At 29.7% G+C, this 25,327-nt stretch overlaps 1 protein-coding gene across 1 annotated transcript in view; it reads right to left on the minus strand.

Annotated features, from left to right (window-relative positions):
* Positions 1–20,120, minus strand: part of LOC111620180 — a 42,156-nt gene extending 22,036 nt beyond the window's left edge. Inside the window, exons 1-2 of the mRNA XM_023362063.1 lie at positions 19,841–20,120; positions 2,723–4,071 (exon numbers count right to left, since the gene is read on the minus strand). Of these exons, the coding sequence (XP_023217831.1) occupies positions 2,723–3,958 (1,236 nt within the window). The 5' untranslated portion in view covers positions 3,959–4,071; positions 19,841–20,120. The remainder of the gene's footprint in view (positions 1–2,722; positions 4,072–19,840) is intronic.
* Between the last annotated feature and the right edge of the window lie 5,207 nt (positions 20,121–25,327).

A 25,327-nucleotide genomic window follows, 5' to 3' on the forward strand; every position in this document is an offset into this window, starting at 1 on the left:
GTAGATCAAACTTCTTTGCCAATTCACAAATTTTCATTTTTGTATCGAGGTCTTTAATAATGGGTACGTTCGTAAAGTCAAATGAGTTAAACGCGTTAGTAATGAATCGTTCGAAAAGTCTAACAAAATAGGAATAACGATGACATCATTCTCGTTTAACTCGTTCGACTTTACGAACATACCCAATGTTAACTTTACTTTCCAAAGATAAACTTTTTCTTTTCTTGTTTGATGCAGAAGAATTAGTTCTACTTCGTTTGGATGACATAGTAGAGTCTCTCGAGTCTCCGTAGATATAACAAACACAGAAATATCTTCTAAACTGTGTACAGTAATACCCCGAACTTAAGCGATAGGTGGGACCGAGCAATAACTGTGTAAGTTGGGGTATAATTTCACAATTTGTGTAAAATCGAAGTTGGATGTATGTAAGCTAATAAATGTTCTTGTTAATCTTATCTCGTCTTTCGATTCGTTCACGGTTGCAAGAAATCACCACATAGAGTCTCTCAAGTCTCTGTAGATATAACAAACACAGAAATAAATAACACAAAATAAATTGTAGCTATGTGTCAATTCCACGCAACACGTCCGAACATGTAAGCTGAACAATAGTGTGGAGGGAGTGAGTAATCAAGAGTTGCGTGGCGCTCAAACAAAAGATGAATCGACGAGATTTGAAAATCATGTAACTCCGGGTTTGTGTAAGTCAGGGTAGCATAAGTTGAGGTATTACTGTACTGGTTAAGTGTTATGTCTTCAACAGAAAATTTAGAGGTGCAAAGTATATGGTGGTGCAAGTTATGCAGAGCAACGGTCAGCAACCTTTCTGACCTCACGGACCACTAAAGTCATAATTTTGAATCCCGTGGACCATCATCATGAATTTTGTATTGTTCAATTTTACTATATTAATATGAAACTCACATGTTTAATTATAACAAATTAATGCAAGCCTAAAGTTCATTGCTGCTTGTTTGAAACAAGTTTATGGATTCTTTGCGCTTTTCCACGAAAGACGATAATCACACTCACAATATTGTTTATTGTTCATTATTTATTGATAACAGTCTCTTCATTTTTGGTTTTAGATTTGAATAAAAAATATGGAGTTTTCCAGGTTTTCTCCACATCTGTAACACCTGAATAAGGGTCAGTTACCCTTGAAAAGACCTCCTGGAAGGCATCCCCCCTAGGCAGATCACCCAAGTGTTGCATTGCCATAACTTAACTAAACAAACAATTAATTTTAGCCCAATATGAAGAATTTTTTCATTAAAAAATGACCAATGGTAATTTACATACCATGTTTCCCCGAAAATAAGACAGTGTCTTATATTAATTTTTGCTCTGAAAAATGCACTAGGTCTTACTTTCAGGGAATGTCTTATTTTTTCCAGGAAGAAGAATTCACATTTATTATTGAACAAAAAAAATTCCCAAGTCGAACTTAGACGAGAGTGACGTATATCCGATGTCTCAAACTGTCGCCTTTTTATAGCGTCAACATCGGACTCAATGACCAATTAATGCTTACTGAACCGTAGCACTATGCAAATGTCATGTGGCGTGATTCCCGGCCGACCAATTAGCCATCACCAGCCGTAACGTTATGCAAATCTGTGATTCCCAAGCCGTAGTCTTATGCAAATCATGCCGTGTGGCGTAATTGTCTGCTGACCAGTGGCTGTACTTTCAAAAAGCCAACGGCCACTTTCAACCATCTGTCAATGACCGTTACGACTAAAAAAAACTTCGCTAGGTCTTACTTTCAGGGGGAGGTCTTATATTTTGCAATTCGGCAAAATCTGTGCTAGGTCTTATTTTCTGCGCATGTCTTATTTTCGGGGAAACACGGTAGTAAAGAGCAATTATTTATGACATCATCACAATGCTAGGCTGCAGTTTTTAATCATATTTTTAATTAATTTAATTTAAAACATGTGTGTTCCACCCAAATTCGTAGTGGCTTGTCCCTGTACAGTACATCATACTTTTCCTTTAACAATAGAGTCATACTGATCATCTATGAAACATCTTTCAGGGAAAAATTTTCAAATTAAAATAATGTCACTTCCAGTTTGCATTGGCAGTTCATATATAGTGAATCAAGGCTCCTGTCCCTAAGGTTTCCATATCTAATCTTGTTTTTCATCTAACTAACTCTGTTCAAGATTAAGGAAAGACAGACAGACAGACAATAGTGGGAATTTATAGGTCTACAATTTTTTCAAATAGCAGCCCAAAAAATATATTGAAGAATACAAAAATTTTCACAATCAGAATTTCTTATCCAATACAGTATTTTCAAGAACAATTATTATTATTATATTAGTTATCAGCAATTGAGAATGCACTTAACTACCATTGATTTCTTTGTGATAGAAAATAATGAAATTACAAATTTTTTAATAGCTTATCTTAAACTTTCTCAATTAAATCATATCTCATGGAAGATAACACTTAATACATTTTCATGTGGCATACTGTCAATATATAACAACAATAAAAATGTCAATTTAACTATCAAAGATAAAAGATGAATGTCAGAAATGTATCTGCTTTTTTTTAATCTTTGGTCTATTTAAAAATAAAAATTAGTCATTAAGATAGAAATAATCACTAAAAGATTAAAATATTACATTTAATTTGAATTTTGCAATAAAATATTTTAGAATAAACATATCTATAAATTATAAGAAGAATATCTTAAACAAGTTACCTTTGGTATTGCACATATATCACAACATTTGTTTGTTTCAAATCCAACACCAAACTTCACACACCATTGCACTATCCATAAAGTAGGAATACCATTTTCTTCTGTTTTGAAATGTGATGGCTGCACTTTCTTTGCAGTTTCTAACAACTTTTTTATTTTAATACTGTTCTTTGAATTCAACTGTTTTCTTAAATTAGCAAATAATTCTATTTCCCAAACAGGAATTGTTCTATTTTGTGTTTCTATAGTTTTTTCCTTCATCCTACAACAATACTTTCCTGAACGAGAAATTGAATGATTTGATTTTTCTATTATCTCAGCACATTTATTTACCGAATCTGTCTTTACTGATGTGTCAGTACTCACTGACAATGGAACATTTGATTTTTCTTTACTGTCCGTAGATGATCCAGTTTCAATTTCAAGAATATCTAAACCCTGTTTCTTAATCTTTTTAATTATTGTCTGTTTCATATTACTTGTACGCCAAACTCTAACTCTTTTTGGACTGACATCATAATACCTTGCAGCTGCCATAACACCATGTTTTTCAGCATACTGCACAACAGCTAATTTGAATGTTGGTGGATATGTCTGATTTCTTCTTCTCGGCACATAACTTCCTATTGAATTGTACTTTTTCGGATCTTTATTATTATGCCAGCTGTCATCAGACGTTGAATCACTCTGATCAATTGAAAGATCTAAAGGATCATCCATATCATTATTTCCAACAGAATTAAATGTTTTTTTATCATTCATACTATTATGACAAGTTTCAATGGATTCCATCTGCATTGCAACTTTCATATTATTATTAATAAAATTTCTTCTTGCATTTGCAGTCAAAATTCCAGATTTAATCATATCTGGAAAAACAACCATTGTACTAGATGTATGATTATAATTATCTTTGATGTCAGAAACATCATCAAATTCTTCTTTTCTTTCTATATAATTTAATGGAATTGTATTGCACATTCGCTTTGCACTGGTCACAGAATAATCGCTGTCTTCATCAAATGTTTCATTATCCTGATTTGTACTAACTTTATTGATATAACAATAATTTTTTCCCATTATATTATGACTGAAACCTAACTTATTACTCTCAGTAATTTTAAATGTTTCTCGTCCCACCTGTTTGTTTTCAAATATAGAAACATCAGAATCACTGTCATCTTCATTATGAATAGAAATAATTTTTCTGGGATTTTGAGATTTTCTTTTACCCATGATGAATGTAACTTGATATTAAAATTTTTTAATAGTAAGTTTTCTGCAAAATTATGCCATGAATATGATAAAATATTAATGGGTAACAAGGTACTTTCTCTTTTCTTTAGATGCTGTAAAGAGAAAAAATAATTTACTTTTTCATTTAACATAATTATGTAGTAATAATCATATAATTTTATATAAATAATAAGATATATAAGATTATAATTCTTTTTAATATGAAAAAATTGTACATACACACACACACACACATATATATATATAAAATTGTGTAACAAAAAAAACCATAAAAGAAATTAATTTAAATTACAAAAAACAATATTAATATGCATATAAGGTTTTCAGTCTGTCAGTCTGTGCTATTAATAAAATAATCAAAATTCTTATTTTCCATTAGAAATAGCAAAATGATTGATTAAATTAATAGTAAACACACAAAAAGATGCAAAATATTGCATTTAGTCAATCACAATCAATCAACTTAAAACTAAAAAATAAAACTAATACTGTTCATTATGATGAGCTATGTCTTGATCAAACCTTTTCTATTTTAGATAAATTATATATTGAGGTAAAAATTAATTAACCATCAATAATCAGAGAACAATTTGGTAAGCAATATTTTAGTTACTTGACAAATTTACTGCATTATGGTGGTATTAGTGAGGTTTACCTTATTCAGCTTGTATATGATGCCTACTGCTATACAAGATCAAGATCAAAGCATAGCTACAAAAAATTGCATGCTGGTTTGTTTGTATCTGCATTTAAGAATTTATAAGACATATGTTTAGTATGACGTATTTCTGTAATGTGATATATACATATATAAACATATATGCATATAAAAATAGCAATAAAACAAAAATAAAAGCAATAAAGTAGCCCAATTTAATCCAGTAGTCATTTGGCATATACAGGGTGATTCAAAAGTCACAGAAATTTTAAAAAATAACAACTCACAAACTGTTTACAGTAGGATGATGCAGTTTTCACAGAAATGCTTAGAAAGAAGTGGGATTTTTTTAGGTGTAATAAAAATTTTAGTACCAAACTAGTTACATCTCTTGCTATAGATGGTGCTGTAGCATTTGTAAATTTGTTGAAATAAGAATAAAAAAATGAAAATGTTCTTAGTGTAAGCTCAAGTAACTACACAAATTATGTAATCTTATCAAGTGCCATCTATGGCAAAAAATGTAACTATTTTGGTACTAAAATTTTTATTACACACAAAAAAATCCCACTGCTTTCTAAGCATTTCTGTGAAAACCGCATCATCTTACTGTAAATAGTTTGTGAGTTATTAATTTTTAAAAAATTTCTGTGACTTTTGAATCACTCTGTATGTTGTTTCTTTGAAACCCTGATGTTTCTAGACTTTTGTGCAGTGTACGATATAATTCCTACGCAAGAAAGGATTACTATCACAATGCATATCTATTCTCCACAGATGCTCTATTATCACAAGTTCTGAATGTTTACTAATTTTTTTGTTGTAGGTATTTTGTATGTTGTGGATGTTTGGTAGAGCTATGTATATGATTTATGTGATTTTGTTTTGTTTGTCAATGAATGTGGTCTTGTCCATTGAAATGAATTAATTTATCTGTGATTATGGCATGATCATAGTATATTTGCTGTGTGTTTTTTTATATGACTGCCTGAGGAGTGAATATGTGGTATGGCTGCTGAGTATGTAATAGTTTGTATTTGTGTGTACAAGATTTTAATGTACAGTTGTCCCTTGATAATCCGACAGGTATGGGACCAAAGGTGTGTCAGATTACCAAAAGTGTCCGGATTACCAAAAATAATTACATATTTCGCATTGTTTTGCTAGCAGTAACTTACAATATTCTCTACTCCAACTGTTCGAACAGAACTGCTCACATAAAACACACGAAATGTGTGTCATCGAGTAAGAATTGGATGGGGAGATTCACATCGCGACATGCTTCTGTGCAAGCAGACACATAACGGGGACGGGTACCTTGACGGGAGGTGCGTCGGACTACTGAGCATGTCGGATTAAAAAACGTCGGACTATAGAGGGACAACTGTATTATGTTTTATGTTTGCTATTTGCTTATGTCAATATAAGTCTATGTTAATAGCTTGCAGTTCAATGTGATGTGTTTTTAAGTTTTATGTATGATGTGACATCTCCTACAAGTGTCATCTGTAAGTGTTGTGTCTTTTCAGATGTGCTTCCTATAGTTTATTGTATTTATGACTTGATCTTGTATGGCAATCATGAATCTTTTTCTCTCTCCAAAGAGGCATTTTTGAGTCAACCAGCAGTCTGATGTAATTCTGTCAATATGATCCTAGCTAAGATAGTTAAGATATCTATTGTGGAGCTTGTTCTGAAATCAGGACTGTCTAATGTTATCTATGCATTTTGCACACTGTGTTAGATTCAAATCAGTATTGTGTAGGTTTAATTGTGTACTGTTTTTATCTGCAAGAGTTACTGCTTTGTTTAATTGTGACAATTCGTGTTTACTGTAGAAAAACTTTCATAATATATTTGTTTTTAATACAGGTTTCAAATATCTATGAGGCTTGTCCTCCCTCTTTAAGAGGAAGAGTTAGCCTTTCTATAAATGAATTAGGGTGGTGCTTGTTGTGCTTTGTTAATGTTGTTTACATTTTCCTTTGGAGTTGTCTTGTTCTGTGTGTGTGTCCAATGTATAAATGAACATATTCAAAACATATTTATAAACAACATTTTCAAAACAAATATGTCAGTACTGGAACTGCATGTGTGTTAATTGCTTTAAATATGTATTTTGTATTTAGTTGAATTATCAGTATTGAGTTTAATCTGCTATTGTATTCTTTTGTTTGTCTTTGTTGTATTTGTGCATTGTTCTATGAATTTAAGTTTGTTAGAATCCTAGCTATTTGTAGACTTCACTCATATCCAGGAATGCTGAAATATTGAATGATGAATGCATTTTGTACAGATGAGTATAGTGTATGCAATAACCATAAATGTGGGATGCTATTGCACAAACAGATTACAAAAAAGCATTCTGCATGTAAGTTGCTGTGTTGTTTGTGTGCTTGTCATAAAATGACTGATTCTATGAGCAAGTGTTCTTTGTATCCCATATGGTTTCTATGATAGTCTTTTTGTTGCTCTGTTCTTTGTTGTTCTATGCAATAGTATATTTTATTTGTGATGCATGAAATGAGTATTTTGTAGAGTGCAAAAGGCATGTGACTGATGTATATTATATAGAGCACGGGTAGCCAAAGTGGTTGATATTGACTCTTGGGAGTCGATATAACATTATTGGGGGGTCAATTGAAAAATTGAAACTAAAAATCACTAATATAACTACAGACAATATTATGTTTTTGAACATTGTTTCAATGAATTTAATAGTACAGCTATCCATCAACATGTAAAATGGCTACAGATCAAGTCACACAGGACAACAGAAATTGCCAAGTCCATGCTCCAGTTCTTACATACACGTCAATCATCCACAGCATTCATAAGCTTATGTCTGATTCACAGTATGCTGACGTTATTAGCACTTCTACAGCTGTTTTTAAGCCACTGTTCGTTTAATTTTAGTATTTCACATATATACAATAAATGTAAAAAGTGTAAAATTAAAAGAGATGTATTAAAATAGTAAGATTTTTTTTTTGCTTGTAACACAAACTTTTTGGTGGTGGTCGATGTGAGGTTTTGAAAAGTTGTAGGGGTTGACGATCAAAAAATTTTAGCGACCCCCTGGTATAGGATCTTTGATATTGTTGTTTTTGGGTTTCATGTATGTTATGCCCTATGTAAATTGTAGCACCACAAATACATTTACACTAATATATGTTTAATTTGTTAACACTGATTTTAATGTCAAAACAGTTAATTATTTCTATTAACTGGATTTTAGACAAAATTTTTTCTAAATACATGATTGTAAATGTTAAAATATATAGAAAGTGAAATATAGTTAAATAATCAGAGCTAAAGTAATTTACAAAGCTATCTAAGTATTAAATAAATATATATAGTTATTATAAAATGATAACCAGTTTGAGCCAAGTTAGCTCAAATATCAATAATATACAGTAAAACATGTAAAAGCCAGAAATCTTTCAGAGGTAGAAGGTTCAAATATTTTCTAGTAAAACGATTACATTAACCTAACAAATGTTCTCTGAAAGTCAGAACCTGTGAGATGCAGATGAAATGGAAATAATCATGCTATGCATCCCAAATACAGGAAAATATAGATGCAAAAGCCAGAAATCTGTATGTTCTGAATTTCCATATTGGTGCAAAGCCATTTATCAGGAAATAAATTATTTTTCATTAGAGGGTGTTTCAAATCATGCTAAAGGGCTCATTTTCCCATTTTGTTTGGAAGTGTTATTTTGTGCTTTTATTTTTGTGCCCTTATACTTTTTCCACTGAAGAACTGATGCTATAAATCTTCATGAAATTGTGGACTAGCAAAGTAAAGACAATAAAGATGATGATGACCAGCTAATAGAAGTGTCTTTATCTTTAAATAAAACAAATTTAAATCTACAAAAAGCTTACATAAAAGCTAAAAAAACCAAGAATTTTGTGATAAGGCCGTGGAGTAAGAAATTTGTTTCAATAACTTCATTTTGCTTATTAAAGTTCATTTCTGTTGCTTTATAATATTATATATATTTGTGTTTCAATAATGTCATTAAAAAAACCAAAGTCAACTAAGTAGACAAACATAGGTTGTTTTATTAAAAAGTGAACTTTGTTTGCTTATTTGTATGTAAAATCTGTAACAAATGTAATAACAAACATATGTAAATTATTAAAAAGTTTAATTTTTTCACCAAATCCCACAAAAGGAAAAAGAAACTTTTTCAATGCATTTGTGTAGGCCAGAGCTTCTTAAACTATGGTCCCATTTGAAAAATCGCTTAGCGAAATCTTGGGATTGCGAGATTTTAATGCAAAATATTGAAAATAATTTGTGAAAGTTTGAAAATGGCACGCTTTATGTCATAGGTTTCGTGAATTGCGCTTTGTGTCACTTCTGGTGCAGCGAGACAACGATTTAGCAACACTGATTGTAGTGTGAACTAGTGTAGTGTTGTCGCTTTTCAGTGTATTCAGTTGTCTCTGTTCCATTGTAACATGGGTGTGAACTGTGGTAGTACACCATTATTGTTTTTGCAAATTTGTATATATCTTTATTACATATTTTTGGGTCATGAAAAAAATCACAATCATAAATGGAGTCGTGAATAAAAAAAAGTTTAAGAAGCCCTGGTGTAGGCAATATATTAATAGAAAAGTCAAAAGACCATATCAATGAAACATGTGAGATACTGAAAAACTTCTGGCTTTTGTTTTACTGTGGTACTTAATTTACTGTGTAAGTTTGCACCTAAGCAAATTCCAAATTTTTCTTTACAGTCCATTCAAAATTATAAATACACCCAACTTTTTTCAATAACAAAAACATTAACGATACTAATATAATAAATATATTACTATGTTGTTTACAACATCAATTTAAACATTTTCTGAAATTTTTTGAGCTGTCTGACAGTTACAAAAAAAATTATCACAGATTTTCAATTTTTGATTGTTTCAAACGTATAAACACAGGTGCATAAAAAAATTATTTGTGCTGTCTCGATATTTTGTAGGTGTACCATTTGATTTAATTGATTCAAATACTCTATCAGGCATACATTTTACTAGTTTTTCAAGTTTTTGTTTAATATTTTCCCAACAATCCATGATAACTAATTTCAGTTCATTTATAATGTTGTATTGTCTGTTTTGGCCATAAACAAGACAACTCATAATGCCCCAAACATTCTCTATCAGATTTATATCAGGGCTCCATGATGGCCAATCAATTACATTAATTTCTTTTTCAGCAAACCAATTTTTAGTTGACTTTGACACAAATGGTAGCATTATTCTGTTGGAATTGCCAGTTAGGTGATCAAAAGTTATTAAATTTTGATACAGCAGTTCTTGATACTTTTCTGAATTCATTCTACCTTCTATACAACGTCTGTTTTACCCCCATCCAAATCCTACCCACACTATCACAGAGCCCCCACCTTGCTGTCTGCTCATTCTGACTTCTTCATTCTTCCTCAAATCATGCCAGTTTATAGTCACTATTGGCATGATTTGAAGAAGAACCTGTCAGGTCCATCCAAATTCGATTTTTTTTTCATCTGATAAAACTATTTGTTTCTACTCCTCTTTCCATGTCATCTTGTCTTTGGCCCACTTTAATGTAGCTGTTTTATGCAATTGTGTTAATTTTGATTTGGCAGCCATATTTGTAAATTTGGCAATTTTATGATTATGCATACATCTCCATACAGTTGCTGGTGAAACTGCAATTGGTAATGTTGATGCTGATTCTCTGACAGACAACTTGTTGACCATCAGTAGCTGAAAAACCTTTCTTTTATTTCTAGGTGTAAGGAGTTTAGGCCTTCCACATTGCTTATTTCTGCCATAATTTTCACCATGAGTTACATTTCTCACAGCACATGTAGATGATTTACAACTGCCAAAATTTGTCTTAGTAATTGTCCTGCTCCTTTTAGTTGGTAAATTTCATGTATTTCCAACTCTGTTATTGTTTTTCCATGAGGCATTGTTTTAAATCACAAAAAAACTGTTTAAAATTGGCATCACTTTTGTAATAATGAATGATACTATCCTCTGATGACAACTAATTAAATCAATAATTAATAAAAAAATTATCATATTAATTTTATGCACCTGTGTTTATACTTTTGAAACAATTAAAACTTAAAAATATTTGATAGTTTTTTTGTAACTGTCAGATAGCTCTAAAAATTTCAGAAAATGTTTAAACTGATGTTGTAAACAATATAGTAATATAATAAATACTGCTACATTAATATTGATAATACTTTTGTTACTGAAAAAAGTTGGGTGTGTTTATAATTTTGAAACTGACTGTAATGCCTGTCACTAATGTCATTTCCAATATGTACTCAAAGACGATCTTGAGACAGAAAGCAACAAAAAATAAGATGTCAACTATGTTATTTCCTTTTCTTGTTCCAACAGTAGAAATTTGAGTCTAATGTATTTTATATGCAAAATATCATCTTGGCATATGAAACATATTATCTATACTTATTAATTTCCATTTGCTATCAAAATAAAAACTACCATATTACATATACATGAACAACTGTACTTAAATTATAAATCAGTACACACATTGTCATTACAGCTGAGTCTGTTGCCAGATGCTTAGTTTTTAATGATTTTATAATTCTGCATTGTAATAACTAAATTCAGAATGATCTAGAAAAGAAATGACTCAAAATGAATTTCAATTTGTAATGTCTTCATACTATGTAAACATATTAAAATTATGCTATTCAAACATTTGATTACCTTTTATCTAACATACATTTGGAAAAACATATTAACATTTTTATTTATCATCATCATTTGAAACAAATTAAAAACACATCAAGAAGTATTAAAAAAATGTTATGAATAAGTTTTAAGATTCAAAAAGCTATTCAATATCAAATATTTCACAAAAATCATTTTTATATAGAAATGATTGTTATATTACACATTTTCTCCTTTAAAAATACAATGTCAATTACAATTACAATGATGCAAGTTCAAGTCCCACCTTGGGCCAATTCTCTACTTCCAGAACCTTCTAAACTAATTATTAAATTTAGCAAGAGATAGCACCTAACATCTGCCTCTAGTGCTAAATTACTTAGCATTTAATTAATAATAGTCATAGTAATATAGCCCAATATAATCCAGCAATTGTTTAATATATAACTATTGGTTTGGATGTTTATATTTGTGTAACAAGTAATTACTCTGTTCCATCAAATCTTTAATTCCACATTTTTATGTATTAATTTTGATTCTTATCTTTAATTTGTCACAGACTTACAAAGAATGATCAGACTAATTAGTACGACAATTACATAATTTCTCTCTATTTTTAAATTTTGACATTGCATATTAATATGAAATGCATTTCTTATTTTCATGTTTGGCAGGCCTTGCCAGGCAAGTTAATCATTTCAAAGTTATCAAGTACAAGAAATTTTTGGGAGAGCTGATATTACCAAAATTAGCAAGTATGAAAAATTCTTGCTGATGCCAATGAAAGAATTAATGTTTTATTGTTATTGTGAACCTTTAACTTCTTTAATAGGTTAATATTTTTACTTATGAAGATTACCAGGCATTACCTGGAAAAACCAAACCTGCCTTTTAACCAGTTAAACATATTTTGAGGATTGCTCTCATCTTCAGATGCTATGATAAGACAGTAAGTAAAATTAAATTCAAAACTTTGAATTTCAGTTCCTTAAAAAAGTTCCTTATTTATGCAATTTGTAAATATATAAAAATGCAATTGTAAATATTTTTCATTTTGAACAAATAAATACTGGTAATTAAATTTTAAAGAATATAAATACTTCATAAATAAAACATAAATTTATGTAGTTTTATATCTATTTTTATTTACATATTAAAAAGAAATTTCTGTTTCTAATAGTGTTGTAACAAGTTACTTTGTTCTATTTGATTTTATGATGACAGAATTACTGATATAACTATTTTAAATATAACTCCTTTAAATTTGATTGTTAATAACCCATTATTTGCCCAATATGGATGGGCATATCTTGTAAGAGTTGATAGCATCAATAAAGAATGGAGAATACTGCACCACCATATACTCTACAATGCTATCTATTATAAATTATGATGTCTGGACATTTTAGTTTCTGATAATTTAATATCTACAGACACTATTATTGATTTAACAAAAACACAAAATATGAGTTTTGATGTTACATTTCAATTACTGTTATCTTTCATTTAATAATCGGAACATGTTATTAGCTAATACAAATAGAGAAATAATGTTATGTAAATAACAAATTCATTAGTAAAACTAATATTTATCTTTTGTACAAGGGTCATTTTATTTTTGTTTTTAATTATAAGTGTTAAAATTAAAAACAAAAATTCTGCTAAATTAAATCATAATATCTTATCAAATCTTGAAGATGGATTATGAAGATGCAAACATTTTTGGATCTTCATAATTACAGTACAATCTTGGTAATCTGGCCATTTGTCAATTTGACATATCCAGTAATCTGACACTAATCAACTCTCATATTACCAGCATACTACCATGTCATAGACAAGCATCTCATATTATAAAAATAACTGCCTAGGTATAGTAGATACTAAGTTACATTTTGCTGCTCTAGAAGGTTATGAGTAACTTAGTAAGCTTTCCATAGTTCAAACTCCAGTTCCCACTACACATGGCATGTATTGAGCTCAAATGTAAACACTTGAGCTTAGGCATGATATTAAAGATCATTAAGATCATCATCTTAGACTGCTCAACAAAGTACAGTATCTTATAATGCAATATAGGTATCCCTTGCTTAACTCAGGGTTTAATTAATTAATGAGTGAAATTGCAACAATCTTTTTTTATATGCAACAGAGTTTTAATTAATGCAGCTTTAATAGCTGTCTTCACATGGATCACTGATGGTCTGTACAGAAATTCAGACATTGATCAACTCAAGGTTATGCAAAGTACAAAGTCGACCCCCTTATAACACTGTTGATTATTCTGTTCTATATGAATTCCATGTTGTATGAGTCACTTAGATTTACAAATAAGTATGCCAGGCTATGAACGGCTCACGTATTTGTAAAATCTAAGTGACTCGTACAACATGGAATTTATATAAAATGGAATAATCAACAGTGTTATGGGGGGGGGTCGACTGTATTACAAAAGAAATGTAAAATGCTTGGTCACTTTTTTCACTCATTGGGGGTTTTTATTTGAATCTAAAACCAAACACAAAATGAATGTTATCAATAAATAATATTGTCAATAAATCAATATTGTGAATGCAATTGTTATCCTTCATGGAAAAGAGCCAAGAATCCATAAACTTATTTCAAACAAGCAGCAACAAACTTGCAGTAATTTGTTATAATTATATAAACAAGTGAATTTCATATTAATAAAGTAAAATAAAGCAAAATGAAACAATTCTACAGATGTTTGTATCATTTTAAAAAATTCACAATAGTGATCCGCAGGATTCAAAATTGTGAGTTTGGTGGTCCATGAAGTCAACAGGTTACATCACACATTTGAATATATATATTTCCTCAATTAAACCCTAGAAGGTTTCTTTTAAAATACTTCTTTCCCAGGGTTTATTCAAGGCCAGTGTCTATTACCTTACAACAGAAGATGAGTGAGTAAAAATTGAAAGAAACATCTTAATTATATGTACATTTTCCAAACTAAATAAACCATTTATTTACTGTATGGGTTACAATATTTGAAAAAATTTGCTAAAACACTTGAAATAATCAGTTTTCATAGTTAACCTGATTCAGCATCTTCCAATTCAGTTATTACATTGTTATTCATGTCTGCTTTGATGTAGGAATCAAGATCTTGACTACCATCTTCTAGTTCAAACTCACCATCTTCAATCCAAACTTTCCTAATTACTCTTTGGCTGATAAGCTCTCAACTTGTGAACTCAATCATGGTCTTTCCATACTCAATATTTGAGAATACAGTAGAACCTCTATATCGTAATATTTGATATTCACATTTTGACGACTTTTTTATTTTTCCATATTCATCAATATTTTCTGTATTTGTTGTCATTCCCAACATCAAAAGTGGCACTACAATCACATGCCCATGCTGATCAGCTAGCTGTAGTTAATCAGTCTGCTTTGCGCAGTCATTGTGTGTGTTGTTGAGTTATTGAAAAATAATCAATGCGAGAAACCAAGTTCCAATCACTCCAAAGTGGCACCCAAATGTTGCTATAGTCAACCAGAATACAAATACATTCAATGATAATGTAATTACCTACTTCAGAAAAGTTTTAAAAAGCAGACAAAAACACACAACACTGGACAAGTTCTTTATTAAATCAAGTACTACTAAATCATAGGCAAAACAGACCCCACGATCATAATTGGAATTGCCTAATGTTTTAATTGATATGTCTTCTTCTAAACAATAATACTACATTAATAATACTGTTCTTTCCCTTCTACCACTATACTGTATTTATTTAGTACAATAAAGATAAAGTTTTACAAACAACATAATTTTTATTCTTGTACCTTTTTTCAGGATGGAAACAGATTAATTGAATATCAGTTATTTATTATGAGAAAAATTGTTTCTATAGTCATCATATTCCATATTCATTAGGTCCTTAGGAACAGATTAAAGACGAATATAGAGGTTCCACTGTACTTTAAATTTTTTCAAATGTTTCCACAAACCTTAAAATAGAAAGTGCTGCCTGATTCTAGACAATTTAAAGATGTAGAATTTTACTTAAGTTCCTTACTTGTCACAACACTATATTTCCCTTTACAGTACAACACATGTTTTCCATACTTTTCAACCCAGTTTACAAAAAATACTTCTCAATGACTGGAATATAATACTAAGTACAATCAACTAAACCTTTAAAATTTTCAAAACTGGAAGTTAATGTCAAATTGACAAATGTTGGTGACCTGAAGCAGATCTTGGTTAAAATCAAAAACATTTGTCAATTTGACATTAAAATTTTCAAAACTGGAAGTTAAAGGTTTAGTTGATTGTGTCTGGGGTAAACTTTTAACAGTACTTTTATTCCCAGGGTCTATTTGAACCCTGGGTTTAATTGAGGAAACACAGAAATTAAAATACAAAAATGTAATATGCCTATAAATAAAATAAAATTTACTAAATTAAACTTTGATTGTTTTGATTATATTCTAAATCTTATTAAAAATGAACTGATAAAATACAAAAATGTAATACTAATCTGTGGACAAGCATTACACCAGAAAAAGATATTACATTATATTAAGTATACATTATTTACAANTATATATATATATATATATATATAAAATTAATATGTTTTAGCTTATACATAAAGTATAATCATCATTTGGCTTTTATAGGACTTGATACCCCCACAAAAGCCTAACTGTAGGTTTTTTGCTATTTTCAACATCTTTCCATCTTATTCTATATTCCTTCATTTTATCTCCCAAATCCTTGTCTCTACATCTACACCATTTTTTTTTCACTTCCTCTCCCCATATTCTGTTTGGTTTCTTTCTTGATAGTGGTCTGTTTATGTGAGGACCTGGACATGATTGGATCCTTCACCAAAATCCCTGAATTTTAATTGTAAAAATAATTCCTTTTAATAATTTCTATACTATTGAGAAATTTTGAATGACTGGAACTTTGGAATAATAACTATCAATTCTTGATTTAAACAATGTTAAATCCCAAGATCAGTAAACATCCCTAGTTAGAATTGGATATCAGTATCAAATTAAACATCAGTGTCAACCATTCCCAAGTCTGAGTTGGTCTTGAATTACCTCTGGAAACAGGTAAGATACCAATCAGGAAGTGAAGTTGAGGACAAAGACCAATCAGGATGTACAATCAAGTGGCAAATCTTATAAAAATCTGTCCCTCAAGGGCACAGCACACATTCTTGATCAGTTTCTATCTGGCCCATCTATCTTCTTGGATTAATTTTGTGCTGCTGCTGTATTCCTATTTGCCACTAATTTTTCTTCCCTTGTTGAACTGTATATGCTTGTGCTCTCTCTTTGATAAGACTGACTGCCCTTTACTACTCTGAGGATCAGGAACTTTCTATCCCTTTCTGACAAACTCTCTCAGCATGGACAGCTAACTGATAAAGCCTGGAAAACTGGCCTTCGTGGACTTTCATTAAAGTCGGAATAAATCAAGGATCATATAAGAGTATCTCTTTCAATAAACAGTATTATCAAATAATGAACCTTCATTTATACCAAACATACATACCCACATGCATGATTCCATTCTGTTTGCACCTATTTTCTCTCCAGTGTAATTTCTACCTTTTTAGTGAATGTTTCAGTATTGAGCTATAATGAGAGTCTCATGGGCCACATAGTTTTTTTCAGAGCACCAAATACTTTTTCAGCCTATTACTACTTATGTAGACAATAAGATATCTGCCATCTACATATTTGGCTCTTTCATTATTAATGATTAAGAGTTCATATAGTACTAAACCAAACAATCGCCATAATTAATTGGGCTATTATTTTGCTATAATTAATAATTAAATATTAAGTAATTTTTGGTATTAAAGGTAGACATTAGGCATCATATCATATCTAAACTAATAAATTATTAAATTATTATAATTAATGTATTAAATAATTTAGAACAATCTGGAAAAAATTATAGCAAAATAATAGCCTGATTAATTAGTGATTGTTTGGTTTACTATCAATGCATCAGGCTTCTGGATGTTTATTATAGGTTCATACAATTTATTGTTTTTTCTGCTTACATAAGACACATTATATGCTTTGAAAATAGGACCAGATACTTCGTGTACAACAATAAATATTTATTCCAAACTTTATAATATAATCTTTCTGAAGAGCACTATATTAGTTATATTAAAAATCAACAATAAATTAACATTTATAATTTTTTAATTGTAGCTCTTTAAAAAATTCTTTAAAAAAATAAAGGATTTCTCATCAGCAAGTTCAATTTAATTTATAAGTTAATCACAAGATTAACTTCTTGAATTTTTTCCCATATAAGAGAAAAGTTTGATTTCTCTTATATAGAATTAAAATTTTAAAAACTTACATTATAGCTATTGTTCCCTTTCCTTTGTTCAAGTTATTAATGATATAAATTTCTAAAGTTACCAGAATAATAATTATACATGTTTTGTGAAATTATCATCTTATAACATGTAAAAATACTTGAATATATGTAAACCAATAAACATTTATTCATTGGTTTAAATAAAATTTAAAACCTAAGTATATAATAATAAAATTCAACTTGTCTTTTGTGTTTATGTAGCATTACAATTCATATTTAATTATTAAAACTGTTTATTAGTTTTCTTTACCATCTTGCATGTTCAAGTCAGAATGTTTTCAAATTTTTCCTTGATTCTTAAGATACCTTTCTATCAGTTTCATAGTTATTATTATTCTTTATTGCATTGAATTTGTTACTCATTTCTATCAGTTACATCATAAGTTAGTTTGCTGTAGAAAATATTATAGTAAAATTTCTAAATTTTAATGTTTTTAATAATTTAATTAAAATCTTAAAACAGGTGCCTGTACATGCTTGTTACATTACTATCAACTACACTGTTAAAGATTAAAAAAATCTATCAAATTTTTAAAACAAACTGTTTAAGATACTCAACATGAATAAAGAATACAGAGGCTGTAGTTGATTAAATCATACAGATGAAAATTTATTTATTATTATTATAAACACAAAAAAACTAATTAAATAATATTTTAAAGCTTGCAACATCAATAAAACATATTTATGCAAAAAGCACAAATGTTTATCCACATTTAAAGAATAAAAAATAATAAAGTAAAATGCTTATGCTCTAATTTATTTCATTTGAATGTATAAAAATAATCTTTATTCAAGCTATATAGAATCACAAAATTATTTTCTGTTAATACTATTTTGCATCTGTAACATCAGCTGTTCATTTTCATGTAACATTAATTAATTTTCTCCAGTAAGATTTATATTATAGTTAATTTCTTTTAACTTATATTGTTTGCGTATAAAAGAAAATAATCATATTGCACAATTAATTTTTATTATAGCAATTTAACTATAAAAATTCTTTATTTTATAAAAAAAAAACAAATACTCATTTGTAAATTTAAATTTAAAGTTCCAGATCAACGTTAATTCCCCTAAAAAAACAAATTGTTTTGATTTTAAATTAAGATAAATTCCCAACAAAATAATAATAAAACATTTTAATTCTTATAATTATTTCATCTAAATTAATATATAAAAATACATTTTTGCACTAATCATTCAAAATGAAAAATCAATTATGCAGAATCGAATTGGTTATTATTATATTTACAATCAATTTATTTTCTATTAAAATTTCCACATCATAAATTCTTACATGCATTATTATTTTTCAATTTAAATCAAACAAAACTAAATTTTTTTTTATTTAAACAATCTACAATTATTTTATATTACTTCATTAAAAAAATATGTGTACTAATATATTAATATTGTATATACTTGAAAATATATATATATTCAAGTATATACAATATTAGTACAATTTAATATTGCATAATAAAAATAATATTTGTAAACTCAGTTTGATTTCAATTACCGTGATATTTTCTACACAAAATAATATAATTGTAGGGACAATTTTTTTTTAAATTTAGCATGAAAAGGAAAAAAATGTTTGCAATATAATAAATCTATATGCCTATAATGGAACAAGGAAATAACCATATATATTAAATTTACTCAGAATTTTTTAAAAATTGATACATTACCTATTACTATATATAAAGTTAATTACATATTTTCCCATATAAACCTTTAATGTACACATAAGAATTAATATATGCTGCATAAATGTATAAAGTTTACATGATAATTTATGAGTTTGAAACATAACTAAACAGTATTTATATACATTTTCCAAGCACATTGCTGACATTTAAATTATTATAACAAATCTAATCCGCGTATACAGGAAGGAATGTTTAGATATTGTATATGACGAGAAAAAAATTAAAAAGAAAAAAAGAATATATAGCCATATACCTCAGTAGAAAACATCTTTAAAAGACAAATTACGGACAGACAAACATATGGACGTATCGAAAAATAATTAAATTTTATACAGTTTCTATTCGATTAAATTAATATAAGAAAGATTAATAATTACCTTATGGTTGATGAATTATCTTAGAATCGATTATTTTCTTGCAAAGATGAAATGACGCCATTTCGTCGCAACTGGTTCTGAAACGTTTCGTTTTCCTTATTCTTTCTTACCCCCCCTCAATAATGCGTAGTCTAGATGACTCTCTTCTTATTACACACACATATTACATTATGTCTTTTTTTAATAATTTTTTTATTTTTATTATTATTACAAAAAATACTTTTACGATATCGTAATTTATTTATTTTATTTATTATATATTTACTGAGTAAATTGTTAAAAGTAAACATTTATTTTACACTTTCTTCGAACGGCGCCATCTGTAGTAGATTGATGTATATTATAAAAGTTGATAAATAGAGCATCGCCAATCGTCATCGTCATCATTTAGTTCGTCCGATCGACGCGAGGGGGGTTTGTTTGTTTGTTTCGTATGGGGAAGGTTCTGTTTGTTTCTGTTTTCGGATTATTATTATGTTTTTTTTTTTTTGTATAAAATATTTTAAATTTTATATATTTTTTTTATTTATTTTTATTGTTTTAGATTTGTTTATCCATTTTTATTAAAAAATAAAATAAATTATAATTTAAGCTCCCTTTTTTTAATAGCGTAAGAAGGAAAAATAATGTAAAAAATGATCAGTGATGTTTTATTTGAGATATCGAGTGGAATTTTTTGTAAAAAAAAACTCAAATTTTTTTGCTTATTTGTTAATTTAAGCAAAGATCATCGGTTCTGCTCAAACGATTAAACATTAGAACTAATTTTTTTATTCTTTGTAATAGTCCAGGAAAGCGGATATAATACGGTTGGATAGATAATTTTCGGTTTTACAGAAAATTTAAGAATTATTCAACCGTAAAAGATCATTTTGATTTTGTAAAGAATCGCATTCGTGTAAAAAGCATTGCAAACGTAGCGCGTGATGACGAAATCAGGATGATTTTGGGTTTATGCCAATAGAGCATTGATTATATCAGTAACAACTGATACACACCTGTACATTTTTTTTAATTTAAGAGTTTAAATTTATTATAATTTGCAGAAGGATAAACTTTGATTAAATAAAATTTATTATTTTATGTCAATATGATACAGTACATTGTAATGGAGAAGAATAAGTAATTGTATGAAAATTCACCAGTTATGTGGATATGTAGTAGTAAAATACAGTAACCGGTGACTACATTTTCTCTCCTGATTTTTATTAACGTAATACTATTAAGAAACTCTTTTGATGTCATATGACAGGTCACAAGAAATTCATAAAAATTACGTATAATTAAAGTATGTAACTATTGTGAAAGTTAAGGATGTACGAGACAAATATTCCAACAAATACTAACTAAACAATAGTTTATTACAACCAGAATTAACAGGTAATACAGTGATGCCCGTCAGAGACACATACACAGATAGATATATATAAGTCTCTGTTCTCGTTCGGATTCTTACAATGAGTTGTTCTCACGATACGGATTCGAATTAATTACTAACTTATAACTAACTAAATCTAACACTACACTAAGGAGAGGAAAATGAAGGAAGGAAAAGTATACCGGTATTTAGCACAGGAGGTCCTGATTGTGGTTTCTGATGATTGTGGGGATTTTGTCGATCGACATTGGAATATCCAACATTCCTGGTATGATAATTGTCACTTGGGTTTTGTAGACCACTATTTCTTATTGGACAAGTCACTAGTCCTTTTCTTTTCTTTTAGGACTACTCGATACTCAGCACGTTCGGCTTGTTCTTTGTCCTCGAGGTCCGACTTAATGTCCCGACGATACTTTCGCAACCTCTTCTCTTCGTCGCCCGGGCAAAAAGTGTCTTTCTCACCCCTTTGTTCTCCTTCTGTACCCCACGGGCAGGGCCCCTCCCTGTTCACGTCGATAAGCCACCAATCAGGACCCACGAATTTCCCGCTCCTGTCGGGTGACCGGAAATGGTCATTAGTAGAAAGAAGAAGGAAAGGAAAGAACAAAGAATTCTAAATCTAAATACTATAACTATCCATACGTTTCTATATTCAACGGTTGACTCAACAGTGAATTTTCCGTTGAGTCCCTCCGTTGAACGATCTGACGTCACGTTTTGCAGAAAAAAGAAACGCTTTCGTTGAGAGGTCGCTTTTCAAGATGGCTGACTTAAGTAACGAGAAGGTGGCGATTGTGACTGTTTTGCTAAATAATTAAAGTAACTCGCTTAACCATTATTCGAATAAATCCTTTTATTCAAATGAACCCGTATCTGTATCATTTTTTTGTATACTGGGTCTTTTTTTAATTAATAATTTTAATTAATTTCTTGAATATTTATATCATTAGGAAGACTTAGCGGGCCAAATATCAGTCGTAATCAATTTTGGACAAATGAAAAAATCTTTATATTTCAATATTGACCAAATTATCCAACATAATCGTGCAATCACGTGTTTTATCATATACAGATTGTTCATTAATCTGTTCGCTATTACAGCATCCACAGCAGCGAATGGATAGTTTCTATAAGCGAAATTTACTTTTTCGTGGAAGCCGCCATGTTAGTTTGTTGACTACTCAACGGTCTTTCAGGTCGTTGAGACCGTTGAGCTCAACGGTGAAACAGCGCTGACGTCACTAGTCTCAACGGAGAACTCAACGGTCCATTTAGAAACGTTGTTCTCTCACCGTTGAGTCAACTGTTGAATATAGAAACGTACGGTATGTATATACAAAAATGGCGGACAGCCACACTATAACTATGTCATGATAAAAGGCTAAAGTAATTTTTAATTGATTCAAGTGAATCTAAATTTATTATACAGTATTTGAAAATGTTGATTTTCTTTTTGAAACCGTGTCCTGTTTTATATTTGTGGCGTAATAAACACTAGTACTGTGTTTTATTCCAAAGACACATGGCAAATTTTTCATCAAATTTATTTATTAGTTGATACGGTACATTGTTTTGTACTCGTTTCGGGCTTTGCCCCTCTTCAGTCAACTAAAATACAATATATATATTTAACTTATTACAGTAGAGAGTTTACATAAAATAATGAGTACATAAACGATATATAGACGTACCTTTTGGTTACACTTTGTATAATTTAAAAACGTAAAATCTGCTTTAATCTTTGTGTAACTAGTATATACTGTATAAACTTTTAACCTTTTAATTTATTTATAATATATACTAGTTATACAAAGATTAAAGCAGATTTTACGTTTTTAAATTATACAAAGTGTAACCAAAAGGTACGTCTATATATCGTTTATGTACTCATTATTTTATGTAAACTCTCTACTGTAATAAGTTAAATATATATATTGTATTTTAGTTGACTGAAGAGGGACAAAGCCCGAAACGAGTACAAAACAATGTACCGTATCAACTAATAATCAACTAATAAAGGAATTTGATGAAAAATTTGCCATGTGTCTTTGGAATAAAACACAATACTAGTGTTTATTACGCCACAAATTTGAAAATGTCTTCTCTACTTAATATACATATGATTTGAAATTGCCCACCAGTAGCCAAGCGGTCTTCGTACCCTGAACACTGGTAGTTCGGTCGAGGGTTCGTGCCTCGCTCGGATGGGCTAGCCACGTGGAGTTTTCCCAGTTGGATACTTTCCGTGAAAATTTCTGGGATTCTCAGGTGAGCAGTCCTCAGACCAGTAGCGTAGCGTGGGTGTCAGCCGGCCGGGGCGGAGGAAAATTTCATCGCCCCCATATTTAGGTATCTCAATTTAAAAGACTAAAATTCAGTTTCGTCACAGAATAAGTAATGAAAAATTCCGTGCTCATTTCAATCGGTCCGAATCGTAGGTGCGACAAAAATATGAAATGGTTCAAATTTTTACAAGATATTATTATTATTATTTATTGTGAAATTTTGCCGCCCCCTAAAAGTGCCGCCCGGGGCGGCCCACTATGCTACGCCACTGCTTCACAGACTAAGTTATAAATCCTACCATCCTATTTCGTACCAACAGAAAAAACGTATAGAGTATTCACTTTAGCAATTATCCCGGCACAAAAGAGATCTTTTCAGTACTGCACGAGTATATGCATAGATAGTCTACAGTTGTAGGCCTATTAGTTCTACCGCGATGTTTTCAATAAAATAAATTATCGAAATACGAAATCGGCGTCGTATTGCTATATGATATGTAAAGATCGTATTTTTAATTTGTTCTTTGTTCTTATGTTTGAAATTTTTGGGTATTGCCGCAGAACTTCTGCGCTATTTACACATATTTTTTTTTGAATTAATTAATTATTTTAGTGTAAACATCGCAGAGAAATTAAGGCTCCATAAACTATGAATATATTGACGGCCGGATAACCGAGCGGCTAAAGTGCCAACCTACCACTCTGGGTTCAAATTCGTACGGGTCGAAAATCTCAGGGATTATTCAGGAAAGTGGTCCGTCCGAATATGTCGAGTTCAGTCCCTCACCACCTGGCCGCCTCGTTGTGAGTCTGACCAAACTCATAATAGGCTTGCTAAAAAGAGGTCCTCTTGGTGCCCACAAGGTGGACGGAGTTTTAAAAAAGACCTAATATACTCGTGCAATGCTGAAAAGATCGCTTTTGCTTCTGGATAAATGTTAAAGTAAACACCCTCTATATTTTTCCTTTGGATTCTGTGATAATCTTCTCACCTGGATTCAATACCGAATCCCTAGAGCGGTAGGATAACACCTCAACCATCCGCCATCGAATGGGTGTTAGCATCAGAAAGTAGATGTAAAAATTGTATGGAACATTAATCCAGTTTGAATATTCCATACGATTTAGCTTAAATTTGTTATAGTAATTATACATAGTATTTTATATCACGACTTCTGTTCCGTTTTCTTGAAGCTGTAGCGTGCCCAAAATACTCGTCTAATTAAACAGTATATTATCAAATATGTAATTCAAATTCTCAGCATTCAAAAGGACAAGAATTTGTTTCATTGTAAAAATAACATTTTTATACGAAGTATAAGTAAAAAAATATATAACTTCTGAGAGGTTGATCGTCGTTTCTTCGAATCTCAATCCACTAAATACAGTATTTCTGCTCGACTTTTTCTTCTCTGAATTAATATAAAAAAAGATGCAGATATATGAATGAAATTATCTAAATTATATACATAATATTAGTAATTTTCAATCGATATAATAATCATTTAATAATCAATGAAAAAAAATTATTTTATAAAACTTATAATAATTTTATTTATAAGGATTTTGTTTGATTTTATAATACTAAAATATACACTAGATTCAATTCTAGATCTTACAAAATCCATTTAATGAAATATTATACAAAGACTTTTTAATAACATTTTATTACAAAAGAAAATGTATTTACATAATCCTAAATAAAATGTTCGGTTAATTGTATATATTGATATTTTGCATGCATTATTGCATCAGTTTGATGGAATATAAAATTAAATTAATACTGTTCTTTCCCTTCTACCACTATACTGTATTTATTTA

The sequence above is a fragment of the Centruroides sculpturatus genome, unplaced genomic scaffold (genome assembly GCF_000671375.1).
Source record: "Centruroides sculpturatus isolate CEXI.00-Female unplaced genomic scaffold, Cexi_2.0 scaffold206, whole genome shotgun sequence".
NCBI classification, from domain to species: domain Eukaryota; kingdom Metazoa; phylum Arthropoda; class Arachnida; order Scorpiones; family Buthidae; genus Centruroides; species Centruroides sculpturatus.